Source organism: Triplophysa dalaica, chromosome 12 (assembly GCF_015846415.1).
Source record: "Triplophysa dalaica isolate WHDGS20190420 chromosome 12, ASM1584641v1, whole genome shotgun sequence".
NCBI classification, from domain to species: Eukaryota; Metazoa; Chordata; class Actinopteri; order Cypriniformes; family Nemacheilidae; genus Triplophysa; species Triplophysa dalaica.
This window is the reverse complement of record NC_079553.1, coordinates 13422436-13449008: the sequence shown is the minus strand read 5'-3', so window position 1 is coordinate 13449008 and position 26573 is coordinate 13422436. Positions and strand designations below refer to the sequence as shown.

The following is a 26573-nucleotide window of genomic DNA, read 5'->3' as shown; positions in this document are numbered from 1 at the left end:
TAAAACTATTTGAACAGCAATAAATCATGTCTTGAGCAGAAAGCCCATTCACACATAACTAATTTATAGGGCATTCTACACCTTCCTTGCTCCCCTGGCAGCAAATGAAACCTAAATTATACGTGCATAACAGTTTTATGATTTGAGAAGGTCAGTGTTTTATTACTAAATGCAAGATACTTGCAGAGGAATGAATGGAATGAAGATGTCACAAAGAAAGAATTTTAAATTTTCTGTGATAAACAATGTGATCCACATTTAATGTGTTATTGAGCACGACCAGCAGTCTGAGCTCAAAGCTGATTTCTCCTGGCACGTTCATGAGTTCTGCTCTCATGTAAAATGTATAAATCTGATTTTATTTCCTAGTTTTCTCAGCTCTCATCAAACCATTTCATTTTCAATCCATATGGTACATGACCCATAAACAGTAAGGGAGACTGATTTTAACAGACATATTTACATAACATATTTACATTCTTCAAAATATCATCTTTAAGTGTTCTGCAGAGGAAGGTCAAACAGGTTTTGAATGACATCAGGCTGAAGAAATGATGAAATGATTGTCTTTTTTTGGGAAAACAATCCTTATAAGCTTTTTCACTCTCACATTTAAATCACATTTCATCCATTCCTATTCATTTTGCACTTAATTTAAGTGCATACATAAGCACATACGTGTCATACTGTTCATCTGTTTAAAAAATAAACATGAAAGTAAATGGAATCCTGAAGGTATATAGGAAAATTTATTTCTTGTAATAACACCTGCTGCAGAATTGGTGAGTGATAGCCAGATATGTTTGGGCTTTGGCAGTAGAATGTGACGGTAATGTTCATTGTCCAATCAGCAGCCTGAGATTCAAGACAGCACCATTGTTTGCCCGTCTTTTTCCTCCCCTTTTGCCCCGACCAAGACCTGTATAAAGGCTACCTTCGCGAAACTGAATACGTATTATTTAAGATCAGAAAGAAAACAGGACGTCATATTTTAAAAGCTTAAAACAACTATACAAGGAATAAGATAACAAACAACATGCTGAAAAAAGCACTTGCTATCTACATTTATGCACAGGTATGAAACATTATTCTTCATATAGGCATAACATATCAATTGCATAACGTGTCAATAACATTGGTGTACAAACTTAATTCTCTGTGTCTGCGCGCGCTTGTTAGGTGGCTCTGTGCGTATTGGTGAGGGCGCAGTGCCCTGCGCGCTGTAGCTGTCCGGATCCTCCACCGTGCGCTCCCGGTGCGCACCTCGTTATGGATGACTGCGCCTGTTGTCTAGTGTGCGCACGACAGCGTGGTGAACTCTGCTCGGAAAGGAACCCTTGCGACACGCAGAAAGGACTCCAGTGCGATTATGCCCGTAGTGTACGCAGGAGGACAGGTGTATGTGTAGGTTAGTGTTTCTCTGCCCTTTCGTTACTTTGAAAAATAAAAAAATTAACTGTTGTACTAGAATACATGTGGCAAGGCTGAATGTTTATAAAGATAATTGATTGTATAAATTGAAGATCTGATGTATTTCATAGAGAAGGTGGAAGTGGTTAGACTAGGTCACTTACACAAATGCAAGTACTACAGTTGGCTTGGTTGTCGAGTATGTTAAATTTCAAAATTGTATATGTGAAAAGGTGCTAAACAGTTTAAAAAAAAGAAAGTTTTGAAATGTTAAAAACCTATAAGGCAGACCAAAAGGAAAGCAAAATTGGAAGAGGAAGAGACATAATGCAACATGTATACAACCATGTGGTGTTGTGCCTCTTACACTACACTATTTCACAGTTTGCATCATTATTAGTGCAGCTTTTCTGCGTTTTTCCAAACAGCTCGTGAGGGAGATGTTTGTCGATTGGATGGCGCCGTCTATCAAAATGGAGAAACATTCTTTCCAAGCTGCAAATACCAGTGCTTGTGTAAGGATGGTCAGATTGGGTGTGTGCCACGCTGTAATCTGGGCATGATGCTTCCGGGACCCGACTGCCCCTTTCCACGGACGATTCAAGTTCCTGGCGAGTGCTGTGAGAAGTGGGTGTGTAATGCTCAGGATCAGATGAGCGCACTCGGCGGGTTTGCAATGGCAGGTGAGTAGCGCAAAACATTTAAAAGGGAATGGCAAATGCAATGTCACTCTTTCCTTAATTTTCATTTCATTTTCACCAGCTTACAGGCAGGAGGAGACGGTGGGCTTTGACCAGTGGGACTCTAGTGTAAATTGTATCGAGCAGACCACAGAATGGAGCGCCTGCTCCAAAACATGTGGCATGGGAATGTCCACCCGTGTGACCAATAAGAATCAACGCTGTGATATGACCAAGCAGAGCAGACTTTGTATGATAAGACCCTGTGAAAACTTGAACGAGCTGAAAACCACAACAGTACGTCAACTCGATTCTTCCGTTACACTCTTCCTTTAGCTTGTAAGGGAACATCAAGGGTTAAACTGTACAATTGTCTTGAAAGTAATGTAAGAATACTAATCAAAACCATTTTCTGTATTAAAATAAATGAAATATTTTAATGAGATTTAAATTCAGTGTTTTATATAATGTTGTTCTTTTCTCTACAGAAGGAAGGCCAGTGTCTGAGAACAAAGAGAAGCACCAATATCATTAACTTCACCTTGAAGAATTGCACCAGTGTCCAGGTCTACAGACCTCGGTTTTGCGGGCTGTGCAGTGACAATCGGTGCTGCACCCCTCACAGCACAAAGACGGCTCAGGTGGAGTTCCAGTGCCCGGAGAACAAGATCATCAAGAGACCTATGATGTTCATTAACACCTGTGTATGTCATCACCACTGCCCACGAGACAACACCATCTACCAGCCTCCTGCCAGCACAGGTCACAGGGGCCTCCAACTGTGAAAGCAGGAATATAACAGATGAAAGAATAAAATATGAAGCCGTCTGTAAAATAAATACTGTATATGCACTTGAGCTTCTTGAGATGGGAGTGTACGATTTGTGAAAAAGTAGAACTTTTCTACTTGTTTCTACTACAAGAAGGTTTAAAATTCTTTAAAGGTCCAAATGATTGATCTTGTTTATAACTAGCTTATTTGCACATTTATCTCAGTCAAACCACGTTCACCCTATGCTTTCTAGCTTTGTTAGCTGATCTTAGATCAGCCCTTTAAAAAACCTTCCACCAATGTCACATGAATTTGTCTCCTGGAAGGTTTGTTTAAAGATGACCTCTCCCATGCCCTTGTGTGCTGAATAGAGCAGCATGTCTTGTGTGTTTGGTCAGTCACATAGTTGAGGGGAATTCTCTATGTTTTCCCTGTGATAAAGACTATTCTTTCTCTATAGGTAAAGGTCTTTTTACAAGAGCTGACTTTGATGCCTGGTGTTTAATGGCATTCACATACACATATGGTAATAATCAATGCCATAAATAATGCACCTTCAAATAAGACAAATAATTCACAGTTATAGTCACTCCTAACCTTTCATGTGTTGCATCCAGTGTGCATTTCCCAATAAAGTTGTATTTTTTTAATAAAAAATTCTCAAAACTAAAATGTTCAAAATCATTTGTACAAGACTCTTTTCACTTTTTGTGCTTTTTTGTAAAATGAACAATCAGATGAGGGAAACCTCCAAAAAACAGTTTATTTAAGTTCCTTGAGGAAGTTCAACAAAGCTGAAACATGATATAAAGATATAAAGAATAAAGTTTCTTCAAACCAAAGTATTTTGTTAGCTTTATTGTGGTAACTTCTAATGAACTGCAAAGAGACGCACACCTCATCTGAGGCCCGCCTTCAGTATATGTTGTTGAATCCTAGAATAAACGCATGATGAACAATACTATCATCTCCAAAAAGTAACCTGTACGCTGTAATATAACCACCAGTCGGCGCCATTTCCTGTAAAACAACCGAAATTAACTTTGTTTACCCGAAACTAACTAAAACATTCTGTTATCATTCATCCGGGCTGTTCAATAGGCGTAGAAAGCATTTCCGATATATTTACAATCAACTCATTTATACTATTTACGGAATAAGATTAATAATAGTTATATTAATACTTTTTTAGGAATAATCATTAAAAAATTATATCGCCTAACGCTTAGAAACAGAATAGACCTTTGGAAATATGCGTTCACTGAGAAACACCAACTTTTTCAAGCATCAGTTTATTATGGGGCACAACGTAACCAGTTTCGTTTCCTCAGGAGCACCCAAAATGCAACATCCTTGCAAAGTTTACAAATATGTGCACTATTTTTTTTACTGCTATATGAACATATTAAAACCAAGGAGAATTACAGCATTACTCACAAATGCCTTCACAAAGTACTTGATTTGTGCACTTTACGCAGCATCACTGCAGGTGTGTGACACGTCACGCATGCGCTTTACATGCGCCTTTGGAAAGATGCTAATAGAATGTGTTTACAAGCCTGTTTATTGCGATTGAAATCGGTGACCTAAAACGCCTTTTTTTATTAAATCACTATATAAAAGTGTAAATTGATATATAGATTGAAATATAGTAGTTCATCTGTAAAAGTACATGTATGGATTTCCGAGGTGTAAAGAGTACCTGAAAACCATACTTAAGTAAAAGTACAGATGAGCGATAATTACTCCATTACAAGTTACAATTCACCAATTCCAGAAGACTACAGTAAAAGTCTTAGACTATCTGATTTTAACAGTACTTGAGTATTTTACTGAATGTATAGGCTCAAAGAAGCTCTAGTCCTCAACACTTATGAGACATGTCAGTGAAAATCAAGAAACAGTTGATTTGTGAGGAGAGAACATTCGCATTTATTAAATCATAATAAGAAGGAACACCTCAAAATGAAAACAAATCATGGTCAACAGCAAAACCTAGGTCTGTTACAGTCTCATTTAAGCTCAGGTGCTCATGAGTAAACCAAACTTCTTCAAAAGGTTATCTTCTTATAAACAAAATAATGTTAAGTACAAAAAAATCAAAGCCCTTTTCCACTGGATATGCTGGTTTTGGCCTCCTCTCCAGCTGCAGTCATGTCCTCATTTCACATTTAAACCGCCAGCGATTAACAGCTATCTGATACTGCAATCATATTCACATAAAGAAGCCATGTGGACAAGTTTTAGTAAGTTAGGGCAAAATGCACAAGATATAGTACCTTCATTTCCCTGTAAAAGGCAATATTAATTATTCTGTAGCAAATATAAACTGCTGCAAAAAATGAAAGGTGCCATGTTAAATGTAATTGCATTAGTCATTGCAAATGTATTGAAGTAAAGAGTAGATATACTTGTTCAAAAATGTAGTTGCTAATATCTTTTATACTCAGTGAAACTACAAATAAGCCCAATAGATACTTAAGTACAGTAACTCATTACATTTACTCCAATTCTTTACACCACTGATGGTTTTAAATATATTTGCAAATGAAATGAGTTTTCACTTTCCCCGAAATCTTTGTTTTTCCTGGTTGTTATTTTTTCAGAGATCGTCTGTGTGCGTCAGAGAATCAGGAAACAATCTCTAGGAAAACAAAACTGTTTCTTTTTTCGAGCTGTGTGTCTTTTGATCTGAGTATACCTACTGTAGGGTAACATGTCAGAAGCCAGTATTTCTAACCAGGAATTCTATTTCTAAAATTTCAATAAAAATCCAACAGCAATGTGGAAGACTGACATCATGACAAGACAAAAATCGAGGTCACCACAAAAAAAAATTCTGAACTATTCCTAAATACCGTAAATGTAAAACTACTGCTGTATTGCTTTTAAGGAAATATTAACTTTATCTACAGAATTTTATGTCGTTCTCCACACCTCCTGCATCTACAGACTTTACTGCAGGTTCTCTATTCTCCTTTGATGATATAACAGTATCAGTCTGTCAGCTGAGAGAAAACTGGAAAACATCTGCAAAGAGGAGATTAAAAAGACATCTGGGAAAGGTGATGTAATGGACTTTTTTTGTAACGCTTTCAGATGATATCACTAGTTGTTATGTAGAAGAACTATAGAACACAAATATGAAATGTTATCTAGAAATGATGTACACTGGATATGTCTGCTGATTTCCACAGTCTCAGAGATCTCAAAGAAGATTGTAAGAAGTCCTCCCTGGTTGAGAGAGCAATGAAAGTTGCTTTAGGTACAAGCAAACTTTTGTTTATATTATTTAGTTTGAACTTCATCAGATTCCAGTCACTTCACCATTGATCCAAACACAGTCTTTGAAAGCATCAGTCTGTCAGAGGGGAACAGAAAGGCTTTTAAAACTGCACTTATCCCAATGCGTCCTTATTACCCAAATAGATTCAGTAACTTGTATCAGGTGTTGTGTAGAGAGAAGGTGTGAGGACGCTGTTACAGGGAGCTTCAGAGTAGTGGTGCAGTGTGTGTTTCTGTTTCCTATAAAAGCATTAGTCGGAAGGGAAAGGGTGTCGCTTGAGGATTTGGATATAATGAACAGTCCTGGAGTTTGCATTGTTCTTCCTCATGATGTTCATTCTGGCACAATAACAAAAAGACTGAACTCCCTGTAGCCTCACTGTCCTCTAGAATAGGAGTGTATGTAGATCACAATGCATGAACTCTGTCTCCGAGTCCAGATCGCATTCAGTCAACCTCTCTATCCTGGGTTTTGATTAAATACTGGCTCAACTGTTGAAGTAAATGACCACAATCTAAACACAATCTAAATTATACATACATTATTAACTACAAAATAAAGTTTAAATGCAGTCTTTACATTAACACTTAGGTTTGACTTTGCTGACAGGCGTGAATATGCCAAACCTATATGTTTAGAACTTCATTTAAGTTAGAAGTGATCAGAATTATAGTGAGGAAGAGCTTTTCTTTTCGAGACGTGTGACTGATTAAAAATGTTATGTTAACAGTACAAGATAGAGAACAGATTGTTACTTGAACATATCCAAACTGCTTTGAGTGTATGCAATTGAAAGCTTAATATGAGTCTGATGTTGCGTTGTGCAATAAACTTGGTAATCTTACACAATAATGAATTGAATACTTTATGATATGTGCATAATGGGCTTGTGTATATCAATCTTTCAACTTGAGTAATGATTTTTTTGTTTGTGAAAATTTAGATATGTCTCGAATCCTGATGATGCATGTCTGTTTTTTCTACCAAAAAGAGTAATGCAGCCAATAATTCAGTGTGAAGCCCACCACAAGATACAAGGTACAGCAAGAGACACAAACCTCAAGATGCTTCTGTTTTATATTTTTGGGCAATTGATGAACAAATAAGCACACTTAAAATGTTAAAATGCAAAATCTCATTGTTTTCTTGTGACATGTAAAATGTCATTTAACCACCAGATGGCGGTGTTATCTTTAAAATGAGCAGACACAACTCCTGTATGTACAAAATGTTTACTGTCATAACGTTCAGAAATGAGACATACTGTTTATAGGACAGAAACCTGTCCCATTTGGTTACATTCAGCACATTAAACATAACATTAAATCACATTAACAAACACAGAACATTTTTACAATTTTATTACAACATTCAATAAAGAACCTGATGGTCCATTCATGCGTATGATTCACTGACATTAAAGGGATAGTTCACCCAAAAATCTAAATTATGTTATCATTCAAACCTTTATTGCTTTCTTTCTTCTGCAGAACACAAAAGAAGCTATTTTGAAGAATGTTGATAACCAAACAGCGGTGGTAAGTGAATGGCTGCCATTGCTGTTCGGTCAGCAATGTTTTCAAGATATCTTCTTTTTGTTCTGCGGAAGAAGGAAACTCAAGCAGGTTTGACATTACAAGGGGGTGAGTAAATGACGACAGAATTTTCATTTTTGGTTGAACTATCACTTTAAGGGGGAAAATAAAAGATTAACAAAGAAAGAACAATAAATATGATAGCTTGTATAAAAATATACACCTAACTATGTCAGGATGCAGAAGTAATGATACAGTGGTTTAGATCTCGCTCTCATAAGTGTGTAAGTAGGTCTTTAGAAAAAGGATCTCCTCATAGGTCCTGCTTGTCCGACGATAAAAGTCCAGTCCTGTGAGTAACTCCACATCTCGTACACGTGCTGTGTGCATCTTCATTAGATCCTCCACCCACTTTGACTCGTCCTCTGAACTCTGAGATGTGGGCAGAAATGCGTTTAACACCGATTATAGACTCAAGTGATCCCACTTCTACATTAAAGAAATAATCATGGATATTTTCAGCCTTGTTGTGCTGTATACAATCCAGTGCTCGAATTGAAGGGGGCTGGGGGGATCCGGGACCCCCATAAGGTATTTGGGACCCTCCTAAGTCTATTTTTTACTTCTTATAGGGGCTCCATAATGCCTTATAGGCATCTCTCAGATATTTTTATTTGCGTAAAAATTATAATGACAAAAGTGAATAAATTCATTCAATGGATATGGTAAATTTCGTCAATTAATTATTTACAATAATTTATATTAAGTTTGTTTATTTATTGTTTTTTGTCATGTCTCTTTAAATTTGAAATGCCCCGCCCCATGTCTAAAGACGGCTAAGGGCAGGACACCGTTGACATGACTGCTTGATTGGCGTCGCTCAGGTGAAGCTAACTTCAGCCAAAAAGGAGAATAATAAACCTCCACTCGGGAAGAGGAAGCTTCTACTTTTTTGAGGGGTTATTTTCTCTATCTATATATCTTTCCACTATATTTATCAACTCCATGTCGGGGTTTTTGTATTCCTTGCGTAAATTATTATTAGGTCTGGTTCTGGGGTGCTAGAGATCTAGATGAAGATGACAGACAGCTTTTAAGTAATTATAAAGGGAGTGCTCGTTGTGTGGTTTCTGTGCTATGTATAATCCATTCAGAATTGAAAACTTTTTTTTCATGCTGCTAAGACCAACGGCTACATACACGCTGCAAAGTTTTGGGAATTACATCGGCATATAAATGCGGGATTCACTCTTGAAAAAGCTATGATTTACATATTGATAGCTATACGTAGTTAGTTCCTGAATAAAGCAGACTTTTGGACTAATTTGGTTGAATAGTATGCTGACAGACTCACTCATAACAGTCCATTGCCGCCACCTACTGGACGCAACTATGTGAACTGCTCTGATATCATTGAAAAATCCCCAGAACACTAACACAAAGATTGTCACATACGGTCTTGTCACAATTTCTATTTTTAATATCTAATACTCTAGTTTCTTGCATTTAAACAAGTCTTTTGGAACAAACATTATTATCACAAAGTGTAAATCATCCAGTTGTGTTTAGGGAAAATAGTAAATACTACATTGGTAAATAATGTTAGAATTATTCTGTTGGGCATACACTACAGCTCAAAAGTAATTACTGTTCAATGCAAGCCTGCATTGATTTGATCCAAAATACAGTAAAAGAAGCCTGTTATTTTATGAAAGCCTGTTTAAAATAAATAGTATATCGTTTTGCATATCCTGATCAAATATATTATGTATTTGTTTAAATTGTAAATTGCGAGACTAACTCCCACCAAAAAATTATGGGTACCCCCCATAAGATTTGATTCAATTCGAGGACTGATAGTATCAATCACACATGTCTTTGATCCCTCATTTTAGCTGAGAGAAATCAATTTTTATGTTGTGGATAATTGTTTGGTATATCTGTTAACGTTGCCTTCCTTTCATGAATGTATATTCATTATAGAGATCTCCAACTTACATTACAGGTCTCGTCATTTTCCGGTAGGTGAGGAAGTATGTGAGAGAAAACACTGAGAGGACCAACACAGGAGTCAACAGTATTTGTATAATCCAGACAACTCGTAACCACAATGTAGTAATGGGTGGGGATTGGCACAGATCCAGTGGAATATCTGGAATTAAATAAAGATTCAAATACTCAAAGCAATGCATTAATATACGTACATGTATGAGCCACAGTTCAAAACATACTGTTTGATTTTCTCTGCTGAATCTCTAAGACCATCGTAGTCAAAGTCAAAGATGGGGCCGATGACCACATTCACTCCATTTCTCTCACTGGCATAACGTTTCACAAGAGCTTTCTGGAAGTACCCCAAAACACCTTAAACAGCCAAACACAGATGGAGAGAAAGAGCAGTACAAAGAACAAAAAAGATGGATTAAGCTTGGTTGTACATGCAGTTTTTTAATAAAAGATAAATCACAAGCTTTGGCATCTTTCCCGAATGAGATAACATTTTTATAATATTTTGCTCTGTAGAGCAGTTTGTCCGTTTAGGGCTACTGTAGACATGGCGAATTGCATATAAGGGGACCCGCGGTGTATGTGGACAGAGATAGTTCATTCTAAGGTAATAAAAACATAATGCTTCATTATGTAAGATCTTTAAACACCTCTGAAGACAAAGTTATGAACATTATATTGCATTTCTGTCAATAGATCCTCCAAAAAATTACACACAGCACCTTTAAGCCATACATTTGATCAGTATCTGGGTTTCCTGGGTTTGTATATGAAATAGAGATGCAATGATGCAATCAAGCATCAGAAAAATGAGACCACCAATCGAAAGAATTGATGTTCCAGCATTGTATACCTGAATCTGTTTTTGGTTTAATTAATTTGGTTTAATCAATGGGTGCCAATGGTGTTCGGTTACCAACATTTTTCAAAGCATCTTCTTTTGTGTTCTGCAGAAGATAGTCATACAGGTTTCATATAACATGAAAGTAAATAAATGAGAAAAGGGATCTTTAAAAAACACAATGAACAATGATAGTCTGTTCAGTTTGTGGACACCATGAAAACTTCCACTTCTGTAGGGTAATAAGGAATAATTATCATCTTAAGCCAATAAAACCCAATAAATAAACATCATCTTAACATCAGCCTAGCATATATTGCTCTAACAGTTACCTTAACCATTTGTTTTGACCTCTCTTGGAACAGTTCAAAATTTAAATAAAGGTGTCAACATCCCCCTCTCCCTAATTTGCACCCTGGCTCTAACCCCAGGTGGGACAAGGATATATGTATGTCACTTAGGATGAAAGTGAACGGTAATTTGCAATGACGCACTATCTGTTCCCAGAGGTCAGGAGACTTCAGAAAGTATCTGGTTGATATGAAAGAGGGAAAGTTGTCTTGCTCTGTGGGTGGTGGTTGTGCTAACAGCCTGAGCGCAGCAGCTAATCTAAAGCAGACACAGCATCCATCATTGTGCTCTTAACTGCCAAACCAAGTTTTGAGTGTCTGTGCTTGTTATTTTGTGTGGTTGTCTGTAAAAGGACAAATTTTGTCTAGATACAACATGTTTGTACAGTCGCTTAATCCAAAACAGAGGCGGCTCTCATCGAGTGACCTGATTTCAAATGGAGTCTCACCACTAGCCACACACACACCACTTTCTGTTACACACACAGACAGCAGAGCAAACACACAAAGACACGCACACGTTTAATATCCTTTCAGGCTTATTTCATGCGGCTTTCAGGCTAAGTAAAACTAATCACTTCCTTAAAGATACAAACCAGCCCAGAAGACCTTGCTGGTGGTCGTTCGTTGGTTAATGTCAACCAGACCTCAGGAAGGCAAAACTGAAATCAACCCCGTCTGACCACACACTCTACCTACTAAGCGTACACAAGACCTGCCCTTAGAGACTGTAATTCAATATTCTCTGGAAGTTAAACATTATCAGCTTCAGCCCACATGTTTTAGAGAAAAAAACGACTTACGTGACTTAATGTGAAATTCTGTCATCATTAACTTACCTCTTGTCATTTCAAACCGTTTGGCTTTCTTCCTACCGCAGAACACATATAAAGATATTTTGAAGAATGTTGTCAACTGGCACCAATTGACTTGCATTGGTTTTGGAAGTCATTGGGTTGCGGCGCAGATTGATTACCAACTTTCTTCAAAATATATTCTTTTGTGTTCTCCGGAATGAAAGTCATCTAGGTAAATTATAACATGAGGATGAGTAAATGTAATTTTTTGGGTGAACTATCTCTAAGCATTTCAGTGTTTTGTAAATCAGATTAAACTCATCATAAACTTGTAAAACCACACTTGAGATGTTATTCTTCAACATCAACTTGGCATTAGTTTTACTGCCAGACACACCGTTTAGGTATATGCCCGAACATTTCTTTTATAACTTACAAAACTGTTGTTGATGTGATTTGTGAAACTTCTGCTTCATTATTGGCACAAAAAAAAAAATTTCTACCAAAAAATCATCAGGCTATGAAAGCTCATTTATAGTCACTGCATATTCACTTGGGACAGGAGGAAGTATTCCATGGAAAAAATAGCACGTAACCTTTGATAATTGAGAGTGAAGGCAATTGAAGGTGTAGGCTTGGCCGATTCAACAGGATCATTGAATGTCTTAGAGGCCATTCACATTTCACGTCTTTCGCATGCGCAAATTCAGTATTTTAAATGTAGAATTTTTCCAGCATTGAGATGAAAATATTTCAACTTTTCAGACTGCCACACGAGCACCGCAGGTCATGTTGCAAGAACCAACCAACCAATACCGACAAGCTGTGAAGATGGAGACACAGACCATCACAGCATAAATAAATGCGTGAGTTATTGCGAGGAATTTTCAGTGCATGTAATCCATATATCCTTCGTTTATACCTCCTCGTCTCACACCTAGCGTGGCCAATGGTTGCTTAGCAATGACAGATGGCAGGAGAGTGCAAACTTCTAGGCGCTTTGGGAAAAAATTGGGTTTTTAGATGCAAAATCTGAATCACCTCTTAAAGGAGCACTTACGCTTGAATGCTGGGTACATCGGTACAGTGTTGGTAATGAGAACAGCATCATATCTTGCATCCTGATTGGAGGACAGCTCTGTCAATAAAAGCACCATGAACAAATTAAAAACAGCTTTTTGACAATGTTGACTCAACCTCTATGACTGACAGACTCACACTGAATCTGCACATGCAAAGTAAAATAATCACATTGTATAAGGAGAAAGGGAGACTCACGAGGTGGATATAAGAAGCCATAAGAGATCTGCTTGTCTGCCCGATAGCTTGAACAGGACTGACTGTACGCTGGAGGAACTCTGATATCAGGCCGAACGCAGTTACTGAGAGACTCTGGGAGGGGGGTAAAGTCCATCTACACAAAACAGACAGAGTTCACTTCAGAACTCAAACTCTGTTCAATGTGATTTGTGAAGTGACCACAGCACGATAGTGTAGAGTGTACCTGCTTTGAAACAGTGTAAGACGTCCAGAGAGGCATTAAGATGGCTTCACTGTAGCCACTAATGTAGTCACTGTGATGGAGGACGAAGTATTTGGTGCGGAACATGACGGCTGGACGACCATACGGAAGATTCCTGCTATCTAAAAAAAAGAGAAAGAGAAATCTGATTACAGTAAATATGAAAGAGGAATAGCTCACAGGAACAGTCCAACCAAAATTCTGTCTCATCTACTCCCCCTCAAGATCCTCAGTTTCAAATCTGTATAAATGTCATTGTTTGGTTGAAGAGGAAGATATTTGGCAGAATGTTAGTAATAAAACAGTTCTGGGGCTCCATCGACTACCATTGTAGGAAACATTACAATAGTAGTCAAAAGTGCCCCAGAACGGTTTGGTTACAAGCATTCTTCCAAATATCTTCCTTTGTTTTCATCAGAACAAACAAATGATACAAATCTGGAACAACTCCAGTGTTTTTTTGTCCATTTAAGGAATAGACAATCAAGTACAGTATAAAGAAAAATTATGATAGTCTTCTGGTCTTTATGGCCCATTCACACCAAGATAATCATAAAAATTAAATTAAATTGCGGAGTGCACTACACTAGCATTAGAAAGGAACATTTATGTAAGGATCCCTATTAAAATCCATTTGAAGGTAAAAGGCTTGTGCTTTTAAAATATGAAATTACAGCATGCATGCTTAGAATAAACATAACAGATGTTCTTTGTGTGGATACTAATGTAGTAGTCGTCTTATTCATACTTATTGGTGTGAACAGGCTACAATAAGCTACAATGATAGAGGGTGAAATGTAAATGTAAAATAAAAATAAAACATGTTATTTTATGGCTTTAATAATCACATAAACCCCATAAAAAATAATATTTAGTCATTTTGATTTGACAGAATTTTAATTTTCATAATAAAACAACAACAGTGTAAGTTAAATGTACATAAAAAAGCTTTTTGTCATTCTCGAGAGATGGCGAGGGGCATTACCATCAATAACTTGTCTCAGTCGTTGATTGAGCTCTTCCACTTTGTTCTGTAACAGACAGAGCCACAGTGACTCCAGGTTATAGCCTCTTACAAGGGTCACTTTCAATGCCCTCTGCCCCCTACTTTTTGAACGCAACTGCAAAAGATTAAAGGTGAAAACCTCCAGCAAGAGATCTACATCTGAGCAGAAGGCAAAAGCACTTTCAGAGGCAGGGGGAGGAAACACTTTAGTCTGTCGAAGTGATTACTATGATTAAGAAAAGCCGAATAGTCAAAACAATCTTAGCAGCTCAAGAGAAAAGCAATGGCAGCCGGCCCCAACTCTGAGCAGGATCGAAGAAATGACATTAAACGTGCAACAACAGTTCATGATGCATGTACATGAAGCAAAGAGCTTCTACAAGATTTTAGGTTTCAGCAATTACTTTTCTACTTGAATTGTAACTTTAATAGTGTGTGAGACTGAGCAGTCATATCTGGCTAAGAACATAGTAAATACTAATATCTCTCATAAAAATGTTTCAAACAAACAGTAAAATATAAATAAATACATTTTACCATTATTTAAAGAAAATGTGAATGACACCACTCAACCGGGAATCAACTCGGTTGTCAGGTTGTTGCGATGTGGTTGTCAGTTCCTTAATGGATCAAACAAGACCACCAGAAAGTCTGTATGATAATCTGGTATTTACACCGTGTCTACACCGGACATGACAACCTTCTTGTTCTTAATGGGCGTCCCCCCGCCGCATCCAGTGTGAACAATATTTGAAATTATAATGGGTTCAAATGCATTTCTAATGTCTTTTGTCATTTTGGGTCGCGCCTGTCACGTCCTGTGTAGACACAATGTAAGTGTACGTGATTTCCGCTTGGCCTTTTTATGTGGCAAATAAAAACCGTTAAATAACTGATTTATATATTAGTTTATAAAGTTTATAAACCCAACTTTAGGGGTCTTCAGAAAACATGATATTTGTGATCAATCAAGCTTTGAAGCGATAAGAAAAATGTGTAACAGAAATGTTTAGATGGTTTATTGTGCTATGAAAATACTTTATTGCTGACCTTGTCTTCACAGGTACAGCCCAGGTCATCTGTAAGAGCCGTGATTGGACCCGCAGGGTTTGGTTTGGACACTTCTTCAGGCATGGTTGGTATGTGCACTGGGCTCCTCAAAAGCTGATTAAGGCTACCGTGGGTACCGTTATTAGGAACCGGTTTCAAGCCGAGCAGATCTGGAGAAGAGGAAACTACAGGTAATCCATATGAAGCACCATGGTACTGTATGAATTTATATTAGTCAAGCAACCCTCTAAAACCTGCCTCAGATGATATGAAAGGAGATTCAATTATTGGGAATAACTGCAATGGCTGCGGAATAGAAAATGTTCTCACCACACATGACATTGTAAAGCTCAATATTCTCAAATGGTGGGATTTTTGTCTTGAATTTGATAGCCGGTCCATATCCAAGGAAAATGGTCTGAAAAGAACAGCAAAGTAAGTCGCCATGGCAAAAACTTCAACAAGAACAGCAAAGAAAACAAAGCAAACCAGACCTGCATGCTGTTGATCTTATTGTCATATCCGTGATCACCGGCAAACCCACATTTTCCATGATTCTTCTTTGTTTCATAAGCCTTCCTGTATCTGACAGACATAACCAAAGCGGTTGATACAGATTATATCTCTAGACTGCATCTTTTTTTATATATGTTATATTTCAGAATGACCAAAAATGTACATCATGAACTCACGAGGAACGTGTAAAAAAGGACATTTTTTCAATACTGTATGTTTTGCACTCTGACTTTACGAACAGATTTCAAATATTTATGTTTTATATCAGGTCACATTTAAATGGCATGTTAATGACACGTTAATGTTGGTGTCAATCATTCTGACTGCACATAAAGTCCAGTGTTGAGTTTTCTAGTATAACCAGTATTTGGATGCAAGGGAACATGCTGAGCAAAGTTATGCACCAGCCATACAGACCGAGAGTAGCACACTTAAACTTCAGTTTTTATTCAGTGGAAGGGAGATCGTACAGTAAATCTAGTGATTCCAGCACTAAGTGTCGGTCCCAGCAGCAAGCAAATAACATGTAAGCAGCAGACCTGCTCATAAATATTCTGCTTCATTTCGTAAACTCCAGTAGTTGATTTAATTCATCGCTTCATGCCATAGACTACAGCACAGGCAGGATGACAGAAGTAATTCACTTCACCTGCTCTGGTGCCACAGATTTGAATGTATCTCTACCATGCAGTCTGAAAGCTTGCTTTCATTGCGGCTTCAGTGTCAGCCAAAGCCAACAGTGGAGGGTGTCCCGACCCTGCCGTGAGGACGCGTCTCTGTTTCGGCATCCTCATCCGTGGTGGACGGGCTGTTAGCTGTTAGTTAATGTCTATGACCTCATTGGTTTTCCTTAGAGGTCACAGATCTCGATTTGAAAGATGGATATGAGTGATTGCGGTGTGGTTAGAAGGTGGTTAAAATGTGAAAGAGGTACATTCCTGAAGACCTCCAATGAGCAGCATACAACAATGCAAAATAGATTTTCTTTATCTGGTCTTATTTTTCCAGTTAAATATCTAAACATCTCTGAAAAACAACAAAATTCTTAATTTCTTTGAAAATGTCTTCATAAATATGTTTACTGGAAAAACAGAAAAAAACCCTAACTTAAATTTTTTTTTATTTCATTTATGTATTTTTCCACTGTGTAGTATAGAGGTCTCTCATTTTAGGCAGTGACCTCACAGAGACGCAGTTTATGTGTGATGACATTTACCGCGCTATGTGCCATTTCCTCTCAACCATCAAGTGAATCTCCTCGATTCTGCGGTTGTTGGCATAATGGAGCCGTTTTGGAAGGTGCTGCTTCAGGTACGGCTTAAAATGCTGGTCTGGCTTTTTACACTGTAAGAGAACAGAGAAAAGCACGGTGAAGTAAAGCAGCAAATTCATATTAATGACATTAAACATCTAAATCATCAATACAGAGCTTGTTTACTTTTGGTCAGGTTTACTGTAATACACTACTCGTACTATATAATGTAAACAGAAAATTATTATAAAACATTTATGGAGAAAATTTACTCACGGTAAGATTAGCAACAACCGCTTTTGTGTCATCTAGACAAAACAAGAGAAACAATTAGATTAGATATTGATATGGTTTATCACAGACATTGCTGTTTTGTGCTTTGTTGTTTAGAGTTCTGACTCACATGCTCCCAAACATACAAGTCAACATAAGAATGCATCACACATGCATGTATCTCTGCATTAAACCGGATTGGTTCTCTATCAAATCAGTATTTCCTGTTATTCCCATATAGTTTATCATATAAACATGATTTAAATACTGTGTAACTATTTATCTTACAATTGATAGGCTGAGGCCTCAAACAATGCTTTCAACATCAGTGACATCAGTCATTAAAGTCTGATTAGTTATTTATTACATGTTATGGAACACCAGAAATCTGAATAAGAAAGTAACTTTTTTGATTTTAGGTTATCTTATATGTAACTTATGTCATAGAACTGTAATTCCTTATCATTTTACCCACTATGTTCCACTAAAATGAATGGAGTCTCAGAAAGGACTTAGGGGTGAACCATTTCTGAGAAGGGAGAATATTATATCTCAAAGTTTTTGTGTTCCCTCACAAAACTTCTATTCCCTTGAGAAATTCTATGTTTCCTTCTGAAACTTTTGAAATTCCTCCAAAAATATTTTGTGCTCTCTTGCGCAGAGAAGCACAATAAAGTTTTATGTAATATGTTTCTCTCTCCAGTCTCAAATGAGCAATTTTTTTAAATAAAATTACTAATTTTGACTGTTTTGATCTGGTTGCAAGCAGTCTATCTGGACACAATTCTATGGAAAGTTTACATTTCCAAACCCAGAGTATAACATGTGTAGCCAAGACAGGACAGAATCTTCTTCTGTTTCCTTAATTACTAACATTTGGAGTTGTTTGGATATCGGGCTCGGATTCTTCCCAGAGAGCCAGGAATTAGGAAGAGATCTTCAGTGTTGGACATGTAGGAGCTCAGGAACTCGGTGCGGTCACAGTGAGCTTCCTCCATACCTGAAGAGGAGAAATTTGGGTTATGCTGTTATGCAATGTACAGAATTTACAGTGTAACTAATTGTAACAATAATGTATATCTACAGTACATATATTTAGATAAAGGGAACAATATGTAAAGTTTGGAGAATAAAGGGGTAAGAGTAAGTAAAATATATATTTATGAGGGCACTGCATGCCATAAAAAGATCCAAATCAAGCCACTCTTGAAATACTTGATTATATAGTATCAGAAGATCAACATTGATTTTGCACATTTTACACACTAAATTCACCAAAATAACTCATAATTAAAATCAATTATTTGTGACCAACAATCTTAAAATCAATAAAAAATCCTAAATCCTTTTATCCTAAAGTCAAAACTCAGAAGTCAAATTTACAGTTGACAGACGTCTGTGTGCTTCATTCGTGCTGTTTTGCTTGCGCATCATTTGTTGTAAGATTTTTGTATTGCATACTGCAGGTCATTCATACCATGTTATATTAAATAACAACATAAAAACAATTTTTTTATTCCCCAAACTTTGCACTTTGTTCCCCTTACCTACAGATACATCAGTTACACTGTAAATTCTGTATAACTATGCGGTACACTGCGGGCTTTAATCTAAAGCGTTACCTACATTTGCAATAGATCTGTGAATTAACTGAAAAAATCTATGGAATATATGTCCAGAACTGTTGAATGTAGTACCATGGTCTCCAACCAAGATGATATTGACACAGCGATGCAGTTTCATCTGTTTCAAGCCTTCCATCAGCTGTCCGATCACCTTGTCAATCTCCCTCAGTGGGCCATCAAGCTGTAAATCGATAAGGATTAGGTACACCAGCAACATCCACAGTCTGAATGTACTCACACTGCTGTTGTGAATGTAAGCAGTGTTTGACGAGTCTGCAATGGGGCTGAGGGTTTATTTGCATTACTGCTACATTTGCTACATGACCCTATATGTTTATGTGTGTATGTCTGAAGCGGGTGTGAGGGCCACAATCAGCTGGTGGTCTTCTCAGTGTGTTTTCATGTAAACTCTCCTCACCTCAGTGCTTTGGGGTCCTAGTTTGTGGCCGTAGGTATCCAGCTGTTCAGAATGCATTGCATAAACATATGGCCTGCAAACACACAGACACCTGTTACCTTCAATCCCCTCCCCACATCGAGGTTATTAAAGTTTACTAAAGAATATAACTATTAAAATATTTCTGTTTCCTAAAATCAAATCAAATATCGGCCCGAGTATTATTTGAAAAACTTAAAACAACAAAATGAGAAATGTTGCCTCAGGTATAAACTGAAATAAGTTTAAACTGAGGCACTAAAAAATAAAATAAAACTGAAATATAAATATAAATAAATAACCTTTTTTTAAATAAACAAAAATTAACATTGCAAATAAAAATATAAGAACTATATTCTCATAAAAAATATTAATAACTAAAATAACAACAATAAAACTGAAAAAAACAATAATAACTCTAAAAGCAAAATAAAAAAAACCGAATATATAATTAATAATGCAATACATCATTTATAATTGTACTAAGTTTTTGGATTTAAAGATATATTAAGTTTACAAGTTTGCTCACAAAAATTGTAACAAAAATATTGTATTGCGAATATAGAGTACAAAGGGATTTCCTGACCTTTCTGCATCTGGTAGATGAAGCCATTGTAACATTGTCAGAACTCGTCTTTCCAGTTGAATCCCACTTTGATGTAAATAAACATATAATAACATATACATATATAAATATCGGGATAAATGTAGACAAACTATATACAGCATGGACATACAACATGCATTGATTATAGCCTCTTTGACATTTTTTGGCCAGATCTTCAGATTCTGGGCCATTTAAAGTGTTTATGACTGAAATGTTTTAAAAGTGCTGTCAAGTGGTCACTTAACGCAGCAGACCTTCGAATCTGACATCTATAGGGAACACGTGTACATATGTGGTCAGTACAGTCTGTGTTTATATAGAGTACCAAGGGATGAGAGAGCAGGAAAGATTATGCAAGTTAATCTCAACAGGAAACGCACTCATATTAGCATGATGTAAATCTATACATTAGCATCAGGCCCCATGAACTTCTGGGCTTAGTTAAGAATGTCCAACTCAATTTCCTCTGGCACTGAGGCTAATGGAAATAGCTCCAGAAAGGTACTTTGCATTTTCACTGAGCTCAACGTGCAGTGTAGACTGAGCTTCTGTCTCTAAATAGGGTCTTTCTCAAAAGTTGCTAGCAAAAAAGCCAGAGTTGTCTGTCTGTGAATGTCCTCTGTGAGTGCACGTGAGGGGACCTTTGTGTTTCAGACTAGCCAAGACTTGCCTGAGAGAACATCATAACAAGAACCTTCATATGACTTCCTCCTTCGTATGAAATCGAACTCAATTGTGGTGCAATTTTCCCAAAGTGCCTGTTTTCAGTAGTGTTACATCTAAAGAAAATGAGAGTGGTACCTGCCAGTTCAAAAATCACTGCATCACTGTTAAACAGGTACTAAGATTGAGCTACAGTGTTCTTAAAGTGTTTGCCAAAATGGGTAAATGTAGTTCTAACATGGGTATAAGCTCATCGCAATGTGGTTGCCTGGGTGTTGCTAGTGTGTGGTTGCTAGGGCATTGTTAAATAAGTGCTAAGGTTGTTTTTAGCGCACCGCTATGTGGTTGCCAGGGTGTTGCTAGAGTGTTATGGGGGGTTCCCAAGCTCATATTGACTTACACAGGCCAGAAAAAAGTTCCAGCCTTTACTCCCTGTTTCACTGCAGTGATCCAGATCTAAATAAAGAGGAAAAAGAGTTGTCAGAGAAAATATGCATTGGACTACTATGTATTTTGTGGAAAATGGTTTCTTCTTATTTTAATATTGCTAAGAATTATATGTCCCTCATTTCTCGCATCAGACCGCCAGACAGAAAAATGTCTAGGGAACAGAAGTACTGTACGGTTAAAAAATAAAGGACAATCGTTCTTTGTGCGTAATCGTTCTCTAGTCACTTTTCGCACTTTGGCAGAACTTGTCAAATTTCAGTGACCAGACTCCATCTGTGATCTTTAATGTAGATTGCCTCATTCACCATCACGGCTTAGTCAGTGGGGTCTGGAGGAAATAAAGTTCAGTGAAATCTGAGAATCGAGGCCAGCTGTTTGGGATAATAGTTGACAGATGTGTTGGAGACGCCCCCTTCTCAACTTTGTGTGGCTCAAACTTTAAAAAGCTCACTGACATGATGTACAGTTTTATTGTGTCTTAATATTTCACTGGTTGAAGAGTGAAAAACTTACGCAAGTGAGATCCTTGTTTGAAGAATTTTGATGTTCTCTTATACGTCTCGCTAAGACAAAAGTGTACTGCTTGAAATGCTAACCTTACCAATTGCTCAGCATAGATGTGCTTTTTGAGATATTCTTTTACATGAACCCTTCATGTTTACATTGACATGTGGATGATTTTCGGGGGAACTATCCCTCCAATCCAAGAAATGGATAAGCAACTCACAGGCTGCCCTCCCCACCATCGATGATTGAGCTTTTCTTTCCCACGGATGTTAAAGCTGGCATCAAAGACAGGGTCATACATGGAGTTACCCACAATTCCATGCGACTCTGGGTAAAGCCCCTACAGAAAAGCAAAAATAAGAAAAGATCATTAATGCAAACCCATATTGAATGCAACAGAAACAATATTATCCGACCAAACACAAAGATTAATAAATCTTTATTAAACTTTCTTGAACGGTACGTACTGTTGCAATAGTATATAAATTCGGGTAGGTTTTGGTGGGGTACATAGGTCTCATGTATGGTGCATGGGTTCCACATGATCCTATAAGAGACATGACAAATCATATCTATGTATTCATTTACAGTTTAGAGCCACAGAAATCAAGCGGTCATTTAAAAGTCATGACATAAGCAGGACTTACGTAGTTTTTCAATGTTGGGGATCACTGTGCTTCCTCTCTTCATGAAAGACGCACGAAAGCCATCAACAGACAGCAAGATGACAGGGGGCCTAACAAAACTACATAAAAAAAGTATTAGAACACCAATTTTAAACACAATTGCCGTTTGCTGCAGATTGATTCATTTGATCATTTGTACAGTTAGAGCGGTCTTCATATCTTATTTATCTCTCTCTCTATAGTATAGTTTTACTTATTAAGGTAAGTGTCCATTTTAATAAATAAACAAAAGCATTCATAACTCATTTAAATTGGAAATGCATCAACACAGGAAAGAAAACTACACACATTTCATGCACTAGGTAATAAGCATCCGTTAACACTAATGCAAAAATCCCCAGCAGTGCCACTTTATAGGTGTTTGGTCACGCTAAGGCACTACATCCATCTTTAAATTCTGTGTTTGCCATCATTAAGCACTTCACAGCATTATTCCAATTAATCTTTCTCTCTCCGCTGGTTTGTAAAGTCCAGCTGTGGGCTGAGATATGAGTCTCGTGCTGAATATAAAAGGTGGGATGGATGTGAGGCCGCTGGTGTGATTTTTGTCACTGGGATGTCTCACCCGGCAGGACACTCATGGTTCTTAATCTCCTCACACTCTTCTTGTAGCCAGGGGACGTCACCTAACACAGGGAGGAAGTGTGTCAATAACACCAGGTGATTGGTCACACACATTCAAACATATTTAATTCCTTCAACGAGACCTTCCAGTGCTTTCCATGCTCATCCCCACCTTACACAAGTTCCTACATAATTTTTTAGAACCAATAAAATCTATAAATCTATCCAATAAAATAAGTTGTTTTTCCAATTAAATGGTACTTGCAGAAATACAATTCTTTCAACATTTAGCCATTTTTCTGCAGAACACAAAAGAAGATATTTTGAAGAATGTGGGAAACCGAACAACCCCCTTTGACTTCAATTGTGCAGACACAAAACATTTCTCACAATATCTTCTTTTGTGTTCCACGGAAGGAAGAGTTGTATACAGATTTTAAACAATATGGTGGTGAATAAATGAATGTTTGATTTTGGGTGAACTTTTTTCCTTTCCTTTAATCCTGAGTTGCCCATTGCGTTCTTCTTATACCGCTTCATCTTATTAGGAATCATGTTTGCTTAATGACAGTGATATGTATTATGAGTTAAAATCACCAAACAATCAGATTTGTTGTTGTTTAGTAACTAGTGAATATTGAAAACATGAGAACGTTTCTTAAGCAATTTTAATAAAATAATATTTGCGGAACCAAAAGTCTCCCACCTTTGCAGATAGACCTGTAGTTGGTGCAGCAGTCTCCTTTGGCCATGCAGTCCTCCGAGCAGTGACAGGCGTGTTGTTCATTACGTGTTTCACCACAGCGTTCCTTACTACATTCGAAACCCCCCTCTGAAAGCACAGAAAAAACATGGATTCAAAATCAATTAAAAACTAAATAAAAATAAGCTGTTTCAGTCACATGCAAGTAAGAAAATAAATGCCCTATGGAAAGACACAAAGCGTATTTTCTGATCTAACAGGGCTTACCTGTCTTCAAGCAGTGCTCATCAAAATCTGAGCAACACCTGTTGTATGTTTTACACAGGTTATCGCAGCGACAGTTTGGGGCTTCAGCTTCTACAAGTTCAAAGCACCTGTTTTTACAGGAGCCAGACAGGCTGTTTGAAGGGTTGTCAGCGATAACTTTGGGAAAGAGATAAAGAGCAAGCGAGGTTATTATTAAAGTAATAAAATCACACCAGACTACAGAGGCATGCAAAGCTTGTTAAGTTCTTCTTTCAGAGAAACCAGTTGTCGCATAAATGTGTCAATGAAAGTGTTGGTTAAATATGTATTTGTATCTTTATGCAGTTGAATCATATACACCTGTAAATTTTAAATATGAGCGAGCTGAAATGTTCTCTACACATCTTAATATTGACTTAGGGTTGAGCAAAGTAAATATTTCCCTCATTTCCATCAGCGTGCCAATCAGCAGCTAAGAGAGCAACAGACAGTCGCTGTTTCAATATTTCTGACTAAGATTTGATTAAAAAAAATCTCTCAAGGAAAGTGAAACTAACAAACGGTATTATAGCGTTTAAACAGTCCATGAAATTGTTGTATGAATAATGAATCATTGGAGGCAGGATCAAACAGTCAAATTATTTCACTTCGTTCAACCTCAACTAAATTATATAAACTAGGCAGCAGAAACACGTTCTGGACATGTTTACAATGGCATCAGTTGAATTGGTCTTGGGTACATAAACGCACCGAACGCACAGCACTGCTTTCCAAGTCATAGCTGAGAGGAACTACAGTGAAACCTCTAATATCACATGCATACATTTTCGCAGGACATGTTCAACATCATAAAGTCAGCTGACAAATATTATATAAATTGAATACATCATTGTATATATGAACATGCAAAGGAATGAATTAGCATTTTCCATCATTACTAAAGAAACAGTGGCGCTTGCACGGCAGGAAAGGAATAGTGTCCAAGTTTTTACATACGTTTTGGGTTCAGGTTACATCTTGCTTTCAAAGCAACCACAATTCAGCAAACGAGTGATAAACAATCCAAATGCCATACTATATTCTACGTGTTGTGCATTTAAGTTCGAAACCAGGTTTCTAAATAAAAGTTGTTTTAGTTTTCTTCTGGAAAGGTTTTCTATAGATATTGAAACATGACTGTAATGGTTTGCTCCCATTCAAGCACAAGAGCATGAGTGCGGTTTAACACCTATGTTGGCGGGGGGTTCAGGTCTGGGCTTCATGCAAACACCCAATGCACTATTTCTATATGAGTTGTGCTTTGTCGTGCTGGTAAAAACTATCCACATATATATAATGTAAATGTTAAAATGTCCAACAGCAATTCATTTTATTGTAACAGTGACATAATTGCTGTTTAATACATTTTGAATTTTAAACATTTTAACAGGTTTGTTTTTTTACTTTGTTTTGTTCTGTGATTATATTGTTTTTGTATCAATAGTATTAGCACATGGGTGGGGGGTGTAGTCATAATAAACACGTATAAACAATACAAACAACGTATTATTGTTTACTTAAAGTTGTCAAATTAGTCACAAATATACAGCAGGCTATAGTGTATAAACTCACATGAGGGAGACTGATCTGATCTGCCTGAGCGCCTGACCACATACCCCTCACACACACCGGACCGTGTGAGAAGATAAACGAGGGAGAAAACCTGTGAACGGAGTAACACAAGATGAAAACTTCTCTCAAAAAGTTAAAAAAAGTTTTGTGAAAGTGCCGTTTAAAAGCGTGCAACCGCTGCAAGAAAAATACGTGTATTTAAGTATCAACCTATAGGTTGATTGCGACAAATACATCAATCAATTTTACATGTTTAAAACAACGAGAAACTGTCATCAAATTAAACTGTTTATTTGATATCTATTTGAAAAAAATGAAAGTCAAATGCAATTAAATGCGCAATAAACATGTTAGTTTTCTGTATCACATGCTGCAACAACCATAAACATTTTTTATTCATTTCTATGTAACGTAACGTTAGGCGACGTTTAAATGTAGGCTAATGTTTAAGAATCATTCTTTTTTAATCAGAAGCGTAAATGCAATGCATCACTAACATCATAAAAGCAAGACTTGCACGATACAGATAATTGCATTATGTAAATCTTCATCTTACCGTACCCATTTTAATGTGAGCATGGCTGATATTGTGTATTCCCTGACTCACAGCATCGACACTGAGTGAGCACTGAAACACTAGCACACTACACTCACAAGCCTACTCAAGTGTGTTTACTTTACTTCCAACCAATACACACGAAAACTAACGTCACTGACACACCACTGACCAATTACACTGAGAGAACCAATGCTCATCGTAGAAATATGATTCAAGTATCAGTGTGTTGTTTTATGAATTGATTCTGTATGGTGCCTGTGCCCCAATAGGCTATAAAAATGTGACAAATATTGTGAAACCACTATTTGTAACCCTGCAGAAAAAAAACGTGCCAAAACACAACAGCAAATGTTATGGATTTATTGGGAATGTATTGGATTAAATATTGAAAATTATCAAGATGTCTACTGGTATGTAATGGATTTCTGGCAGATGGAAACCAAAGAACACCATTAATTGGAATAATATGTCCAATGCCCAAAATGATTTTTAAATGGTTGGAAAAAGCTAATGGTTTATAATGATATTTAGATGGAAACTATAAGCATCTGTGATGGTGTTTTGTTTGCATTACAATGCAATACTGATACTAAAACGATGTCCTATTTAAATTTAAGCA

The 26573-nt window shown here is 37.1% G+C and overlaps 2 protein-coding genes across 6 annotated transcripts; one reads left to right on the top strand and one right to left on the bottom strand.

Moving 5' to 3' along the window:
• The first annotated feature begins 500 nt into the window (after positions 1–500).
• Positions 501–3548, top strand: LOC130432920 (CCN family member 3-like). 2 transcript variants are annotated; one of them, XM_056762525.1, is made up of 5 exons: positions 501–1075; positions 1180–1408; positions 1839–2093; positions 2173–2387; positions 2582–3548. In XM_056762525.1, the coding sequence occupies exons 1-5, from the start codon at positions 1037–1039 to the stop codon at positions 2873–2875; spliced, it is 1032 nt and encodes a 343-aa protein (XP_056618503.1). In that variant the 5' UTR covers positions 501–1036; the 3' UTR covers positions 2876–3548. The 2 variants fall into 2 exon arrangements, with proteins under 2 accessions (XP_056618503.1, XP_056618502.1); XM_056762524.1 differs by having other exon boundaries at positions 519–1075; positions 2579–3547.
• A 3661-nt stretch (positions 3549–7209) lies between these two features.
• On the bottom strand, positions 7210–26084 carry enpp2 (ectonucleotide pyrophosphatase/phosphodiesterase 2). Of its 4 annotated transcripts, none has more exons than XM_056763266.1 (25): positions 25957–26084; positions 25396–25486; positions 23806–23961; positions 23542–23667; positions 22837–22897; positions 22233–22330; positions 22053–22132; positions 21806–21925; positions 21029–21084; positions 19945–20010; positions 19341–19413; positions 18995–19103; positions 18172–18297; positions 17301–17332; positions 16989–17116; positions 15751–15841; positions 15587–15674; positions 15257–15426; positions 14186–14321; positions 13183–13322; positions 12957–13092; positions 12739–12816; positions 9915–10047; positions 9682–9835; positions 7210–8115 (listed from the first exon to the last, which is right to left on the bottom strand). In XM_056763266.1, the coding sequence occupies exons 1-25, from the start codon at positions 25972–25974 to the stop codon at positions 7945–7947; spliced, it is 2637 nt and encodes an 878-aa protein (XP_056619244.1). In that variant the 5' UTR covers positions 25975–26084; the 3' UTR covers positions 7210–7944. The 4 variants fall into 4 exon arrangements, with proteins under 4 accessions (XP_056619244.1, XP_056619247.1, XP_056619245.1 ...); XM_056763269.1 differs by having other exon boundaries at positions 14186–14231; XM_056763267.1 differs by having other exon boundaries at positions 15751–15835.
• Positions 26085–26573: the final 489 nt, after the last annotated feature.